The 17,089-nt window shown below is 35.7% G+C and overlaps 1 protein-coding gene across 2 annotated transcripts; it reads right to left on the bottom strand.

Moving 5' to 3' along the window:
- Nucleotides 1-5,762: 5,762 nt before the first annotated feature.
- LOC106053021 (uncharacterized) lies at nt 5,763-16,227 on the bottom strand. Of its 2 annotated transcripts, none has more exons than XM_056042560.1 (6): nt 16,105-16,227; nt 11,241-11,370; nt 9,890-10,017; nt 7,317-7,488; nt 6,816-6,964; nt 5,763-5,978 (listed from the first exon to the last, which is right to left on the bottom strand). In XM_056042560.1, exons 1-6 carry the CDS (start codon nt 16,115-16,117, stop codon nt 5,920-5,922), a joined length of 651 nt encoding a protein of 216 aa, XP_055898535.1. In that variant the 5' UTR covers nt 16,118-16,227; the 3' UTR covers nt 5,763-5,919. The 2 variants fall into 2 exon arrangements, with proteins under 2 accessions (XP_055898535.1, XP_013063946.2); XM_013208492.2 differs by having other exon boundaries at nt 16,001-16,143.
- Nucleotides 16,228-17,089: the final 862 nt, after the last annotated feature.

Here is a 17,089-nt window from a genome sequence, read left to right as displayed (position 1 = left end):
TTCCAGATAATTGAGCCTATTATGTTACAATGTCACCTTTGAGCAACAGGAAATGGCATTGCTTGCCACCTTTATTCAGCCATTCTCAACTGGAAGCTCAGGAATTAGGCACTGGAAATAAAAAAAAGCGGAACTTTTTTATTACAATGTAACATTCATGTACTAACAATAGAAATGCAAGAGAACAATTACCATTCAATAACTCATACAATGTCAATTATCTAAACACTATTTACAGATTAACCACTTATAATTATAATATAAATAATAATAGAGTCTATATAGCACTACTTTTATGCTTATAGCATGCTCTGAGCGCTATGGTCCAATAGTTCACCAGTAGGGGGAAGGGGGTATATGGGAGAAGGTTTTTTCTCTGTGGTCGCTCAGTACCTCGAGCCCCTTTCATAGGTAGCCAAGATCAAGCGCACTTCATCTCTCGACCACGCTTCCATCTAAAAGCTTGCAAACTCTTTACGAATTCAGAAAGTAGGTCTACAATAGCTGGAAACTAAACTGTTTGCTTTTTTCAAAACGTCTTAAACTTTGTTTTTTCATAGAAATCTGACAGTTTATGTTTTTCTTTGAGGAAAAAATTACTAGTTTGCCATACAGTTCAAATTAAAATCATCTTGAAATTAAATTTGGCTTTCTTCTTTTTATTTTAAACAAGCTTCAGCGGGAATTCCCGCACTTGACTTGAATGTTGCTTTGCAATCTGTAAGGAGTTAATTAAATAAATAGCTATACAAGAACATTTTACAAGTTCCAGTCCACATTTCTTTATGGAATCATTAGCTGGACTATTAATAGAAGAGCTTGATTGTGAAAAGCTACAACCAAGATTCCTTGCAATATTGAAGCATTGCCTGAAATAAATTGAATGAGAAGTATGCCTAATTAACTTTCATAAAGTATTCTTATCATCATCAGGGCTCAATCCATTAAAGCAGTGTTTTCCAAACTGTTTTCTTACGGGAACACTTCACACATCCTGAGTATTTATTGGAACACTGTGCTTATTTTTTTAAGAGAGATTAATTCGCGAGTTGGCTTACTGGTTAATTTTTCAAACAATTTGTTGAACACCTATTAAGGCCTCGCAGAACTCAGTTTGGGAAACACTGCAATGAAGTAAAGTATTGCAAGAGACTTGCCTTGACACTACCATTTCTGGGCTCGACACTATAGTGCCTACACTAGTCAATGTCATTTATTATAAACCCCGAGCCCCAACATAGACAGTACTGTCTCATAGCGAGCGAGTAAAGCCAGTGTCAGTCAGAGCTTAGCGCTTCATTCAAAACCTAGCAGCAAAGTTATGCACAGGTGGAGAGTGCAGGCCAGGAGAAATCTGAGGCTCGCGTAACATTTTATTTTTAAACTTAATTTTCCCTTTAACATTTCAATTTTAGCCAGGAGAAGATAGATAGATAGATAGATAGATAGATAGATAGATAGATAGATAGATAGATAGATAGACAGACAGACCGACAGACAGACAGACAGACAGACAGACAGACAGACAGACAGACAGACGGACGGACAGACATACAGACAGACAGACAGACAGACAGACGGATGGATGGATGGATGGATGGATAGATAGATAGATAGATAGATAGATAGATAGATAGATAGATAGATAGATAGATAGATAGATAGATAGATAGATAGATAGATAGATTACACAGATATATAGATTTTATTTCCATGCTTGCCTGATATTAAATAACTTACAATTTCGCACTCTCTACAGTACGTACTTTTAATATTTCGCAACTTTTTAGTTTACGGTGCTACCACTAAGAGCGACCTTCATACATTCATTCTCTATGTTGAAATGTCACCCAGCCATTACTTTGACATTTTCTTCTAAAGCCATTTCTCAATATAATCAGTGATTTCATTTTTGATGTTGTGCAATGCTATCTGTGGCCTAGACTTTTAGAGATCATGAATCAGCAGAATCAAAGCAACGTAACTATCATTTGAACTTTTAAAAATATTAGGTGGACTACATTAAAAAAAGCATTGACTATTGACAGCATACAGTGGCATGCGACAGTCACAGGACTAAAGCTTGTTCAGCAAAAAAAGCAAACAATGCAAAACATTAATACAAATACATTGTTTAATGCTTATTGTCAAGGCCGGTCCTAGCAATGGCGGGGCCCTATGCGAAACATATTGCGCGGGGCCTAGTCTGGGTAGGGATAAGCATAATGTCAACATTAACATTTTTTATTAGAAAATACATTCGTCTTTACAATAAGTTTTTATTAAATGAAAGCTGACAATGCCATTTTTTTTATTGCGCGCAGGATTGGCACCCCAAAATGACAATTTTGTCTATTTTTCAGGAGATTTGTATGAGTTTCCAGAAGATTTTTAATTTCACGAGATTTCCAGAACTTTTTGGTATATTTTGCAATTACAAGAGATTTCCACTAGCCCTTGGATATCAGGAAGTTGCGTAAAACATAATATTATATATAAGTTAGAATGTTTTAATTTATTAATTTACACCTACAATTAGCGCTGGGCCTATGAAAGTGCGGGGCCCAATGCGACTGCATAGGTTGCAGTGGCCTAAGTCCGTCCCTGCTTATTGTAATACGCCTCAATACTTCTATATAGTATAAGTGAGATGCCCTTGTACCTTAGCGAACTGATTACTCCATCTGTTCCCCAGAGAGCCCTGCGCTCAATGGACTCAACGCTTTTAGTGGTGCCACGTTTCTCCCTCAAAAGCTACGGTCTGCGGGCTTTTTCAGTGCACGGGCCAAAGGTTTGGAACTCACTCCCCATTGATCTCAGACAGACAACATGCTATACCACTTTTAAGAAGAACATTAAGACCTACTTGTTTAAAACTTTCTTAGATTATTTTTAAACTTCCATTGTCGTGTTTGTGTTTATAATGTTATTACAGCGCCTTGAGCCTACATTTTGTTTGTTAACAGCGCTTTATAAATAACATTATTATTATTATTAAGTTCCATTACACTAATACATATTATTTATATCCTTTTATGTTCTCCAAGGCCTAGGTTATGAATGTGAATAGTCTTGCACGTGCTATGAGCTGAATGTTTTAGTCTTCGTTGAATGTGCGAGAGAGTGTGTTAGTTAGTGAGGTTTTGTCCCCGGTCCAGGAAGTTTGGACGGTCGCTTCTTCGACTTGTGGTTTTGTATTAATATTTATTGTTGTTGATGACATTTTTGTGCTCTATCGGATATTAAAGTATTAACTATATTTCCAGGGATAGTCGGAGTTAAAGTGTGTTAATTAATCATTGTAATTATAAGTAATATTTCATTGTAACCACTGATGAGCCAAGAAAGCCAAGCAAAGAATAAGAACCCTGACATCAAGCTATGTTAGAGCGGGCTAGGCCTCTCGGCCACACACCCCACTCTTTACCCTAAAAATCTTCGCGGCCAGAAAAGGGCGTTCATTGCAGCAGATCGGAAAGCCTGGAAAGACATCTCTTTATAGCATTGGAGTTAAGGAAATACTAAATAGATTATAAGTATGTAAATATTAATAGAAGAAAAAGATTTCCTGAGTATCACAGCCTTATAGATTGTAATACTGTCTGTCTGTTTGTCTGTCAATTTAAGATCACAAAAACTAAATTTGCGCATTTTTAATGGATTCGTTAGTTTGAAGTTTTCATATATTGTATGAATTGAGAGACTTCAAGACGTGTTTCGTTATGTAAACTTTGATTTCATTGCACTGGAAATACTGCATTCCTCATCCCACTTCTGACTCGAAGAAAAGAATTAGTATTTTCATAGAGCGTTAAAAAAAAAATTTAACAGAGTTTGCACTTAAGATAAACTCAGAGGCGGTTCTCAACTTTTCTGCCCGTAGGTCCTCTAGTTGTGTGTTTATTTCTGAAAGCTTTTAAATATTTTACTCTGTGGAGTCCCCACACTGAGAGTGATCTACATTGTTTTTACAGCCGTAACGCTATCCCTCACGAGAACCCTTAAAGGCATTTCATGACACTTAAAAAAGGCAAAATGTTTGTGAGGAAATCCAATACACTTACTACGTGCCAATATAAACAAGTTTATTTATTTCTGTATGCTGTGTCGCTCCCCTTTGTTTCTATAGATACTAATATTCAAATGTATTGCTCTTCCTTCAAAATCTTCAAAAGTGAAGATAATTACGTCCTACCCGTATTTATGTGTTAATCTAGTAGTGCATGTTATGTACGAACTTACACTCTGTTAAGTCATTTCTTTCCATACCTAATTCTGACAAACAATGCTCAGCTCTAATGGCACTATGGAAGAAGGAGATTTTCAACATTTAGCCCTAACATATGGAATAAGAAATGTGCCTTTATCTTTGTGTCTTTCTCTTTTTTGTTTTAGTTTTGGGTTTTTATGCTATGGTTCAATACTTTATGTATTATCGCTACTTTACTTTTCCGTCTTGTGTCCTACAATGTCCTAGATTCCAAAGATAAGGGAATTAGTGATTCCCATGACTCTGCAGACCCAATTGCGACCTGTATATTTTTACACACCTAATACAGACAAAGCCGTAGTCCACCGGGTGTCTATGTAAGTTCTCTTCACTTCTTCTGTCTCTGTCCTCTGCGAAAGTTTTCTCTTAGCCTCAAATGTGAGCCCCGCGGGCTTGGTGAGAACTCTCCAACTGTCTCTTTCAGAGTCTATCTTCTGTCAGCTACTTTAAACTATGCCAGTGATGACCCACTAGCGCCTGAGATGATTTTTATAACGCTTACGGGGTAGAGAGAGAGGGGGCACTTCTGTTACGACGTTCTCCATAAGCTCGCCAAATCTAGTGATTTTACTAATACAGTGACGCCCAAAGTACGGCCGCGGGCCACATCTGGCCCGCGACGTGGTTCCATCCGGCCTATTGAAACTCGGCACAAAGTGGAGAAAATCCCCTCTCCAACAAAAAAAAGGTTGAAAAATGTATCGTTACTAATTAAGGGCTCCCATACTTTCTCTGATAGATTGGTACCATGACCTTTAACGTATGTGCGTTTATGAACAAGGACTCTGATGTAAAATCTACCAGGGAAAGTGGGCGGATATTTACTTTTTTTTTTGTAGAACATAATAATAAGAAGCCAACATCTTTGTTTTATAAAGAAAAGTGGTTGTTTAAAAAAAACATCAACATATATATTGCATTATAAAATGAAAATATGGGGGCATCCTTTGTTTGAACGTTGAACTAAGAATAAAAGATTGATTAACTACAACTAGAGATTGGAACATTGATGGGAATATTCACCAAAAAGATACAAGAAAATGAGTTGGTTTTAAAGGTACTTTCACTGTTTCTAACATTTGAAGTAGAAAAATGAATGTTATTTTCTGACGCGTAAATTTATAATCGTCAAATATCACATCAATGTAGTACTAAATCTAGGGGGTTGTAGTAAAACATTTTCCGAACAATTTCATTTAATTTTTGTAACTTTCTGGTCATGTGGCCCGCGAGACGAATGTTGGAAATTAAAATGGCCCGCAGGTCGAATTAGGTTGGGCATCACTATATGATTACACCTCAAACAATGAACCTAAATTTTATTTAACGTGAGATTTTAGATACACTTTTCTTGTGGACTTATTAAAGAATAATTGGAAATATCTGTTTAGAAATTTAGAGACAAGGTGCTCAGTAAACACAACACATTAAAAAAATTTTAAGGCTGTGGAAGTGATTTTTTTTAAATAAGTCAATAACACTTACAACAATAATTATTGAACTATCGAAATTTTATTCCTTTATTATAATATATAAAAGAATTTTTTTGAAATACATTGGAGATAGTTTTAAAAAAAAATAATATCTTGACAAATTCATTTTTTTTATCTTGGACATCAAAAGATTTGAACCGTGAAGCTGGTCGACATTTAACTTCTTCTTCTGACACCAGAGATACTCAGGGGAACAAGTCTCGATTTCAGAGAACCTGAAGAGTTTAAAAAACACTATAATTTCAAAAATCAACAAGTGAAATATGTGTAATTTACTGCTATAAACTGCTTGGCTACCTATCTAAGGAGCTCGAGTTTGAATCCCAGCTTAATCTGAGTTTTGTTTGTTGAACGTTTTGTTTGTTGAACGTTGTGTTTGTTGAACGTTTTGTTTGTTGAACGTTGTGTTTGTTGAACGTTGTGTTTGTTGAACGTTGTGTTTGTTGAACGTTGTGTTTGTTGAACGTTGTGTTTGTTGAACGTTTTGTTTGTTGAACGTTGTGTTTGTTGAACGTTGTGTTTGTTGAACGTTTTGTTTGTTGAACGTTTTGTTTGTTGAACGTTTTGTTTGTTGAACGTTTTGTTTGTTGAACGTTTTGTTTGTTGAACGTTTTGTTTGTTGAACGTTTTGTTTGTTGAACGTTTTGTTTGTTGAACGTTTTGTTTGTTGAACGTTTTGTTTGTTGAACGCCTAAGTGCAGCACGAAAACCCTCTCTCAGTAACCTCCTCTTATCTTCTTATCTTATTTTATCTTATCTTATATAATACAGAAGTTACTTCAAAAAAAAAAAGAAGATGATTACGTCCTGTGCGTCCTGCATCTAGTCATGCATGTTAACCAAAGACGTACATTCTGCCCAGTCACAGGTTTTCCTGATAGAATGTATTGAATTCTTTAACGCTTTCGTTTCTCCTTAAGAATATTTCATTTGATACTTTCTTTCATATTCATTTTATTAAAAAAAATTGTTATGACGGATAAAAAATGTGTGAACATATTTAATTGTCTAAATTCGATGAACTATCTAATTAAAACAAAAGAAAAACTTACGGATGTGACGATCTTGTTGACCACAGCGCAACTCCATGGCAAAAGGCTGGTAGCCAATGTCCACAAGTTTTCGAGCAACGGTGCTAATGTTTTGGCCACAATCATTTTCCACTGATCCCAGAATGCAACTTTTCAGTTGATCTAAGTAGCTGTGAGGAAACGTTAGTTTGATTCAAAGAAATCCTACTATTCAATATACAATATTACAAAAAAAGAGTTATGTTTTTACACAAGCTCATTAGCGGCCTGATAGGTCCATTCATGGGTCCCGCTGTTTGCCAAATGAATGATGTTTAATAGAAAAAATAATGCTTATATTTTCAGGACTAATATTAGAAGCCATGAGTTATAAACTAGCAATAATTTCTATCTATTTCCCTACGTTTCAAAAATTTAAAATTGTTCTATTTTCATTTGCCCTCTTCACATAAATGTTGGTCCACTTCTGTAAAGGCATAACGATGTTTTTTAAATGTCCAACTTGAAAGAAACTTAACTTACAAACAGACATTGATGGACTCCAGTTCTTCAACAGTAGACATGACAGAGAAAGAGGCCAACTGTAACTCATTCTGGAAACTCTGCACGCACTCGCTTATTCCTTCTTTGGCTGACAAGGCAGTGGTTTGATCGTTGAGACATGGAGAGTCTTTGACAGAATCTAGATCAATCTCTGGTAAAGAAAAAATTAACTCCCTCAGACTTGACGTCAAAATATGGGGACATTTTTGTTTGTACTCTACAACACAAAATATTTATGGATTTTTTTTTTTCGGCGTGGGGAGGGTTAGGCCTAAACCCTTGTACAAGAAAGAACTCTCGTCGCCAAAATACCTTTAAAATGTATAATTACTTTTCTAGTTATGGAGTTTGACAAGTAAGAAAACACCAAGTCTCAAATGTCGTAACCCTTTTTTAATATCATATACCAAACCAAGACATTAGATAGAGACAGTTTTACTGCATGATAACCTGCTAACTATTGTAAAAAAAAAACGCAAGCTTAAAATCTATGGCGATATTACAAGATCTACGGGGCTCGCAAAGACCTTCCTTCAGGGAACAGTACCAGGAAAAAGAAGAAGAGGCAGACAGAAAAAAAGCGATGGGGGGACAACATAAAAGAATGGACGGGCCTACCATTGATAGAGGTTTTAAACAAGGCAAAAGACAGGGAGGAATGGAGAAAGAAAAGTTTTCCTTGATGCCCCAACGGTCCAACAGACTAAGGCAGTGATGCCCAAAATACGGCCCGCGGGCCAGATCCGGCCTGCGACGTGCTTCCATCCGGCCCGCCGAAATGTCGGCACAAATACAGAAATTCCCCCTCCCCCCCCCCCCCCAAAAAAAAAAAATGTTGAAAATGTATCTTTACCTACGTTAGGACCTTCACTTTTTTCTAATGGATTACTACCAAGGCATTTAACATTTGTGGGTTCATGAAATAGGACTATAGAATCTACTAGGAAAAGTGAACGGGTCTTTACTTTTTTTGTTAGCCAACATGTTGTTTTGTTTTTTTTTATAAAGAAAGTGTAGCTGTTTAAAAAAACAACAAGAACAACAAAATATAAACAAAACTTATCCATTTTTGAAGTGTAAAGAGAAAATTCTACTATCACAATAATTCAATGTAAGTAGGGCCTACTAGATCCCCCGGGTTTGAAATAAAATAGTTTCAGGTCAATTTCATTAAGTTTTTTGTATCTTTTACATCATGTGGCCCGTGACACTAATGTTGGAAATTAAAATGGCCCGCAGATTGAATTAGGTTGGGCATCACTGGACTAAGGGATAGGTAAAAATACCAAACTTTAATGGTTAGCTAACTTAAGATGGGAAAAAATCGATTGACTTGCTTGTCAACTAACTAATAGACTTCAAATTTTTGGAATGTGTGTTAGGAACTATAATAAAATGTAATATAGAGTCTAACATATACCAAACAACATCAGCTGTATACATCGGCCAAGTCTGTTCTGAATATAGGTGTGACATTGTTGTGAAAATCTTTGTCATTACAGCTCGTCTTATTCGACTCAATAAAACAACAATATTTAGCTGAGGAAGACATGTCTCGTTTGAAGACCACATTTTCGTTTCACAAAAATAATCCTACAAGAAGCAGTGCAATGTATAAGAAAGCCAGCTGTACTGATGAAACGAGAACAATGGTAAACCACGTTATGCATAGACATGGTCGATTTCTTTTCCACTTTCAAAAACCTTGATTAGAACAGTAGTGGATATTGCGATGTGGCGTAAAGTTGTAAAAGAGTCAGCAGAAGTGCCACAAGAAACTCTATTTTTAGGGAAAGTAAATTCTTTCTAAGGACTTCCAGTCTTATCTTTTCGAAAAACATTTTTTTTAATTTTATTAAATTATTAAAGAGGTCAAGCAGCCCCCTGCACCCAATTCCCTAGCTACACCACTGGATTAATGCAACAAACATTTGTAGACAGTCATAATGTGGTCTGGAGTCGACAAACTTAATGTGTGTGTGTATATACACCGGCGCCATATTCAATGTAGGTAACAAAAAATATTACGTTACTGCACCTTTTTTTACAAAAAAAGCACTGTATGAAAGATGAAAGATGCCTTTCCAAAACACTCACGATTCCGAAAGACAACCTGCACCCATTAAACCACTGTTACATCAGATCTGAACGAAGTGGTCGTCTCCTTTCCATTTGGACTTAATCAGAAAGATTTTTAAACTCCTTTATCCCACTTTTGGTCAGAGTGTTACAAGATCATCTGTCGTCATCGAGAAGTACATAGAAGTCTAAATTCATAAAGCGCTGGTTGTGAATGTGTATGTGTTTCGTGTGTGAATGTTGTTAGAATTTTTTATTCAATATTGTTACTGTACAGTAGTTACGCCGAGGTTGTCAATTGTAGACAAAATGAATTTCATATGATTGGATCAATAAAAATTATCTTATCTTATCTATATTATATTATTATTCTATTTATTATATTATATAATTATTATATTATTATTATATTATATACGTATATATATATGTGTGTATATATATATATAAGTAAGTTTTAATTGTGCTCAAACCTTCTTTGCCCTGTGCCGAGCAAAGGAAGCCTAACGTCTGAACTCCTACTAAAACCGTGTTTAACAAAAATAAATCTTGGCAGTCCTCTTCGATGTTGTGAAAACACGTTCGTAGGTCATTGCTTATCCTGGAGAAAGAATGTTCAGAAACATAGTTTTAAGTTTTCTGAAGAATTTATCAATATATAGTCTAACCTTTTTTTTCTTTTTTTTTATTGCACAACACGTGACTTTGCCTGTGTCAAAGATAATAGCAGGGCGGACCTTAAGGATTGGTAAACTAGGCAGCTGCGAATGAAAACAATTTTGTTTCGACATGAAATAGCGAAACTTGTCCCAATGTAATGTTAGAGTCACTCGCCTGACTAGGTTTTTATAAATTTCGTACTTTTATTTTTTTGCTATTAATTTTTTATTTTTCTGTTTTGTTTCGGGCCACCTAATTCATTTCACCTAGGGCCTCCAGTTATCTAAGGCCGGCCCTGTTGGAGAGTTAGAGTCATTTGAGTCATCACGTCAATATTTAGCAGACAAAACGTTCAAGTATACATGACATGCATGTGTCTAGGCCGGTTTAAGATTTGTACAAGTGCTCCTCTTTCCCGAGTACTGTAATAGTATAGAATTGGTTGCCTGAATCTCCATGAAAACCAAAGACTTGGTACATTTTAATCATTGATTAACAAAAGTGACTAGAATGACTCAGACATATGCGTAATGTGTAATTATCTCCTCTTTTAAAGTAACTGCTGTAATTTACAAGATAACATAAAGAAAAACATATAAAAATCCACATTTACAACCATACCTCGTATAAAAATACTTAAGACATATTTTCATTTTTCGATATTTGAATTAATTTTTGAGTTGATTGATGCATTTGTACGTACAGGGAATAATTGTGTATAATTTCAACTTGATCTTAGAATGGAAAGTAGGGGAAATAACGTGTACGGAGATTGTAACAGACAGACAGACAGACAGACAGACAGACAGACAGACAGAGCCAATTAACACCTTAAAAATACACTGCCCAGGCTGGAGGCAATGCAGTAATTAGCCCATATTAAACATATTAAACATATTAGACGCCAGCTAAATAAAAAAATAGAAAAATGTATTGTTCTTCAATGCTTAGTAGTATGATTCTGCATAACTAAAACGTTTTTAAAATACTATATTATTTAATGACGGATTAACGTACTATTTGTATTTGTAACACTGTATTCATCAAATATTGAGCTACTTATAGATTACTTTTCCTTTAAGAAAATATGCATACAAAAAATGATTACGATAAAAAAGGTAAATTTAAATTTAGAAAAAAAAAAATTTTAAATGACAGTCTTACTGGCATAGGTGTTCGTATCGTTCTTCTTCCTGCATTGGACCAAGGCTAGATGGTTCCATTTGCGAAACTATATTAGCGCACTGTAACATCCCGGTGCATTGCTCATCTCTCTTGGCTACATTCGCTGCTTCTGTATTTTTGTAAACAACCATAAAAACTGTATATTTCTGTAAGAGTTGTCTTAAACTAGGTCACATTTAAAACATAAGGGAACTATTAAAACAGCTAACAATTTTATGTGATGAGATACTTCCAAGATATTCTATTGTATACAAGTATCGACAAATGGAATCAAAGAACCAGTGCCGATAACGCGTAATGAAATACAAGTCCATTAAACAATAAAACTAAGGAGTTAATGTCGTCTGCTTTCTCTCTGTTGCTGTTTTTTTTTCTGGTTTAGAGCGTGAAACGAAGTATTTTATATTTAGTAGTAATTTTTCCAGGGTAGATAGATAGATAGATAGATAGATAGATAGATAGATAGGTGGGTAGATAGATAGGTGGGTAGATAGATAGATAGATAGATAGATAAATAGATAGATAGATAGATAGATAGATAGATAGATAGATAGATAGATAGATAGATAGATAGATAGATAGATAGATAGATAGATAGATAGATAGATAGATAAATAGATAGATAGATAGATAGATAGATAAATAGATAGATAGATAGATAGATAGATATACATATACATATACATATATACATATACATATTCATATACATATTGTTGTAACCCCGCTCCCGCGCTATACTAATGGTGCGCATCTGAACACGACTAGTGAAAGACATATTAGAGACAGGAAGAAGGACTGTTGTGAGCCGGCTAAAAAGTCATGGGAGTTTGAACAGTCTGGTGCTGAGTGCTGTCCTGTATGATACTAGGAAACTGTGTGTGAGACCTGGAGCGACACTGGGAAGTGTGTGGGTGGTCTGTTCTGTGTTCTGGTATGAAGTAGGACTCTTAGAACTTAAGACATATTACTCCCTGTGACTTTATAGCAGACGTCCAAGTCTAACTAGTAACTATTACTATTTGTTGATGCTTATACTTGTTATAATAAATAAATACATCGTTTACTGTTGCCGACCTGGCTTTCGTTGAGTGCCTGCCTTAGAAAGTTACAACAATATATACATATACATAGACATATACATATATACACATACCTATACATATAAAACCAAAGTCCACCAAAGGGTAGCTCAGTGTTTCTCAAACTGTGTGCCGCGGCACACTAGTGTGCCGCCGAAGATTTGCAAATGTGCAGTGTTTCTCAAACTTTTTTGCTTGCCGGCACAATAAAAAAACTACTAAAATTTCGCGGCACACTAGGATGAACAACAGGTGTTTTATAATAACATGAAAAATTATTTGACCTGTTTTTTAAGTATTACATTCAATGTGAAAGGTGTGCCTGTTTTTGAGAGGAAATGCAATCTAATCGAGACTCCAAATTCGATAGACAAACTCGCGTTTCATCGTCTATTGTAAGAAGTCTCTCTCTTTTCTTAGACTTGATTTCAGTCAGTGCTGAAAATCCAAATTCACAAAACCATGAAGATATATACTGATTGCAGGATATAACTTGTTGATTGAAATCCGAAAGATAAACTGATCACATTCCACAAAATTTGACTTAAGAACTGCATCATTTTTTTAAATGAATGAGCTGCTCTTCTTCTTCAGTTGTAGCTTCATTTTTCCAAATGGATAGCTAACCCATCCATATTCAAGACTTTTAACTGTTGGGAAGTAATACTGCAATGCTGACTGTCAAAGTGTTCATAATTTCGGAGGTGATTTCTTTAGTTGAAGCACATTCATTGTAAGTAGGAAAGCAGTCGAAGACTCCTTTCGAGATCTTACTTTGCCGCAAAGACAATTTTTCACCAAATGACTTCAGTTTTGAGGATGCAGTGATGGTCCTTGAAGAATTAAATTCAATGAATTTAATTTGTCAAATAAATCAGAGAGAAATGTTACCTTAACCCACCAGGTCTTTGTCATGAATAGAAAATCGAAACTATTTTTTTTTCAGCCTCCAAGAATGTAATCAGCTCAGCCTTGAGTTGGACGACACGCTTTAACACTTTTCTCCTGGAGAGCCAACGAACGTTGGTGTGATACAGGAGACATTTGTAGTCTGAATCCATTGCTTTACAGAGCTGCGAGAAAAGTCGGGATACATGCGGTCGAGATTTGATGAAGTTTACAACTTCAATCACTTGATCCATAACAGACATCAAATCTTTCGGCAAAGATTTGAAGACAAGAGCTTCTCTGTGGATCAAGCAGTGAACAACTAATACATTTGGATTTTCTTGACGCACAAGAGTGACGAATCCCTTTCTATTTCAATGTATGGAAGGACAGCCATCAGTGCAAACGCTGACGCAGTTTTTCCACTGTAGTTTGAAGAGCAAAATGTTTTCGTTCACAACATTGAAAATATCTTCGCCTTTGGTCGTAGTTTGTAAGTCTTAGCAAAATAAGAATTCGTTGACACATTTTTCATCCTTTATGAACCGAATAAAAGCTAGCAGCTGGGCTTTACCACTAACGTTAGTGGATTTATCAACTTGAAGAGACCACAGCAGAGACACTTCATCGTCAATCACGTCGAAGTGTTCGCAGATTTGATCTTGTAAATCTGACGATAAGTCTACACGAAATAGTATCATTTGACAAAAGAACTTTAAATTTTTCGGCGGCATCGGGTCCTAGAATAGTTTCAACAACTATTGCTAAAGCTGGTGCAATGACAGATGTGTGTGCGTTCTTGCGCTTTGCTAATAACTGAGCAACATTATAACTTGCAAAAAATCCCTTTTCTGGCAGCTTTAGGTACTTCGTAAGTTTCTTAGCTTGTTTATTTTGTTGAGCCCTGATGTTTTCCAAGTATTCCTTCGGTTGCGCTATTACAGCTGGATGTTTTGTTTCCAAGTGTCTCCTAAATTTGTTTGGAATAAGCGCCTCATTCAATAGAGTTGCATTGCAGATTAGACAGAATGGCAATGGAGCATCTTCAGGTCCAGAAGATATGAAACCATATCCGATGTAATATTCTTTGTACCTTCGTTTGGTTTCATTTAACGCTTTCACAGTTTCATTCTTGCTAACGTATTTCTCCATGGATAACAATGAATAATGCTTATTGATAATTTGTTATTATTAGCATACACCTAAACAATTTACATGAAACACATCGCTTATTATTATCGTGACCAATTCAAAAATTGTTGTGCGTCTGCTTAGGCGGCCTACATTTTAGACATTATAATAATTTTATTATAGAGGAAAATTTAATAACCTAAATGGCTAACACCCCTTTCCGTCAAAATAGAGCGATCCGATTTAGCAGGGTATAGAAAAGGGGACAGTGCGGACTACTATTACTGGTCGTTACAAGTGGGAATGTCATCGCAACGTAAAATAAAAATTTAATATTAGGCAGACCTGTGTAACGTTGCACGTATGGTGTTCTGAAAACTCCCGCGGCACATTTGCAAATCTTCGGCGGCACACTAGTGTGCCGCGGCACACAGTTTGAGAAACACTGGGTTAGGCACACGTGATCACTAGACTCTGCAGCGTTTTCAACATTTCTCTTACTGCTGGCCTGCTGGTATCTATCCTAAAGAGCTTCATGTCGTCGCTAGAGTTATCTGTGTATCTTAGGACTAGACGAGCTTCATCTATCCTTCCCTTTGCTAGATATTGTGGAACTGTGGAGCACGACATTTGTTGCATTCGGTGTCAATGCCCAAGCCAGTGCGTCTACTGCTGCTGTCATTGAAGATGTCTTGGCACTCTGCTTCTCACAAAACGTCCACGTCGGGGGGTGTGTGTGTGTGTGTGTGTGTGTGTGTGTGTGTGTGTGTGTGTGTGTGTGTGTGTGTGTGTGTGTGTGTGTGTGTGTGTGTGTGTGTGTGTGTGTGTGTGTGTGTGTGTGTGTGTGTGTGTGTGTGTGTGTGTGTGTGTGTGTGTGTGTGTGTGTGTGTGTGTGTGTGTGTGTGTGTGTGTGTGTGTGTGTGTGTGTGTGTGTGTGTGTGTGTGTGTGTGTGTGTGTGTGTGTGTGTGTGTGTTTTGTTGTTGTTGGTTTTTTTGGGTTTTTTTTTGCCTTATTTTCGGAATCCGGTTTAAGTATTGAAGGTGGAAGACATTGAACTTCTTATCCAGCCAAGAACAGGTAGTCAATGTTTCACGTCATGTGTACATTGATGTCCCTGTTACTTGGATCCATTATATCCAATGTGTTGTTTCTTTATGAAGACATCAATTGCAGTATAGGAACATGTTATGGGTGCAAAGGTGAAAGAGTGTGGTATAAAGTTTGCTGAGTATCACTACTAAAGCCCTAGTCTATATCTCGTGTTTGTTGGGCACTTTGGTTAAAAGTAGCTACTTTTAATTTAAACAGCTAATTTATTTGCAACAAAGAATACGATATATGAGAATAGATTAAATATTACTATTTTACTATGTAAGTCCTTTATTAATTTCAATCTAATTAAAATATTTCATAACTGTACCTTCATGTTCTAAATGAAAAAAAAATCGCAAATTTTACTTTTGATTTCAGTATCCAAAAAAATAAAACACCTTGAATATCTCCATAAAAGAACATTCTTTAATAACCTCAAGTAGTAGACATGAAATAGCTTAAAGGGAAGCAATAAAAAAAAACATCTAATTATAAAACGAAATGTTAATATCTCAATAATACAATTAGTTTTTACAACATCTTACCACAAAAAGCAAAAGCTGCTACAAGTAGAGTTACTGGCATGTACATTTTATAGAACACAATAAATGTATTTATTTATTTAATTTACTAAAAAAAAATGCGATACCTTTTTTGCACATAATTTTTGGATGGTCTCCCCTTGTTTTATAGACTCACAGTTCCAGATAATTGCACCTATTAGGTTACAATGTCACTTATGAGCGACAGAAAATGGCATGTACTTGCCACCTTTATTCAGCCATTCTCAACTGGAAGCTCAGGAATTACGCACTGGAAATAAAAAAGCAGAACTTTGTTATTACAATTTAACATTCATGTACTAATAATTGAAAAAAAAGCGAACAATTTCCATTCAATAAAACTCATACAATGTCAAGTATCTAAACACTCTTTGTAAGTATTATAGATTTATTGCAAATAATAATAAGAAGAATAGAAAAAATTACAAATGTGTTACATCGACTAAAAAAAGCTTTCGATTCAGTTCCGCATGATAAGCTATTAAAAACCCTGGATATTCATAGAATCAACTCAAGAATAAAACAACTATTGAAAGTCTGTATGGATAATTGGAAGATAAATTTGCACCTTAATCGTGATAAACTAGGTTCTGTGCACATAAGAAGAGATATATACCAGGGCGACTCTCTATCTCCACTCTGGTTCTGCCTAGCGATTAATCCTCTATCTACATTACTCCAAGACTCTACAAACGGTGTTAGGGTTGACACTAAATGTACAAAATGTGTCTCCCACTTATTATACATGGATGATCTTAAGCTATATGCAGAAACCGAGCAAAAATTACACACCTTAATCAAAACGGTAAAATGCTTTAGTGACGATATCTGTATGTCTTTTGGTCTGGATAAGTGTGGCATCATAAGCATTAAAAAGGGCAAGGCAACGAACACCAACATTGCATTTGAAGGCATCGAGGAATTGAACTCTGCCTCTATTTATAAATATCTTGGAATAAACCAGAATGCCAAGATAAACCATAAGAAATTAAAAGATGACTTTCTTGGTAAATATAGGCAAAGAGTTAATAAAATCCTCAACACCAAACAGTCTGGCAGTAATCTCATCAC

This window comes from Biomphalaria glabrata, chromosome 9, assembly GCF_947242115.1.
Source record: "Biomphalaria glabrata chromosome 9, xgBioGlab47.1, whole genome shotgun sequence".
NCBI lineage: Eukaryota > Metazoa > Mollusca > Gastropoda > Planorbidae > Biomphalaria > Biomphalaria glabrata.
Note: the sequence above shows the minus strand (reverse complement) of the source record. Positions and strands in the feature narration are given on the sequence as shown.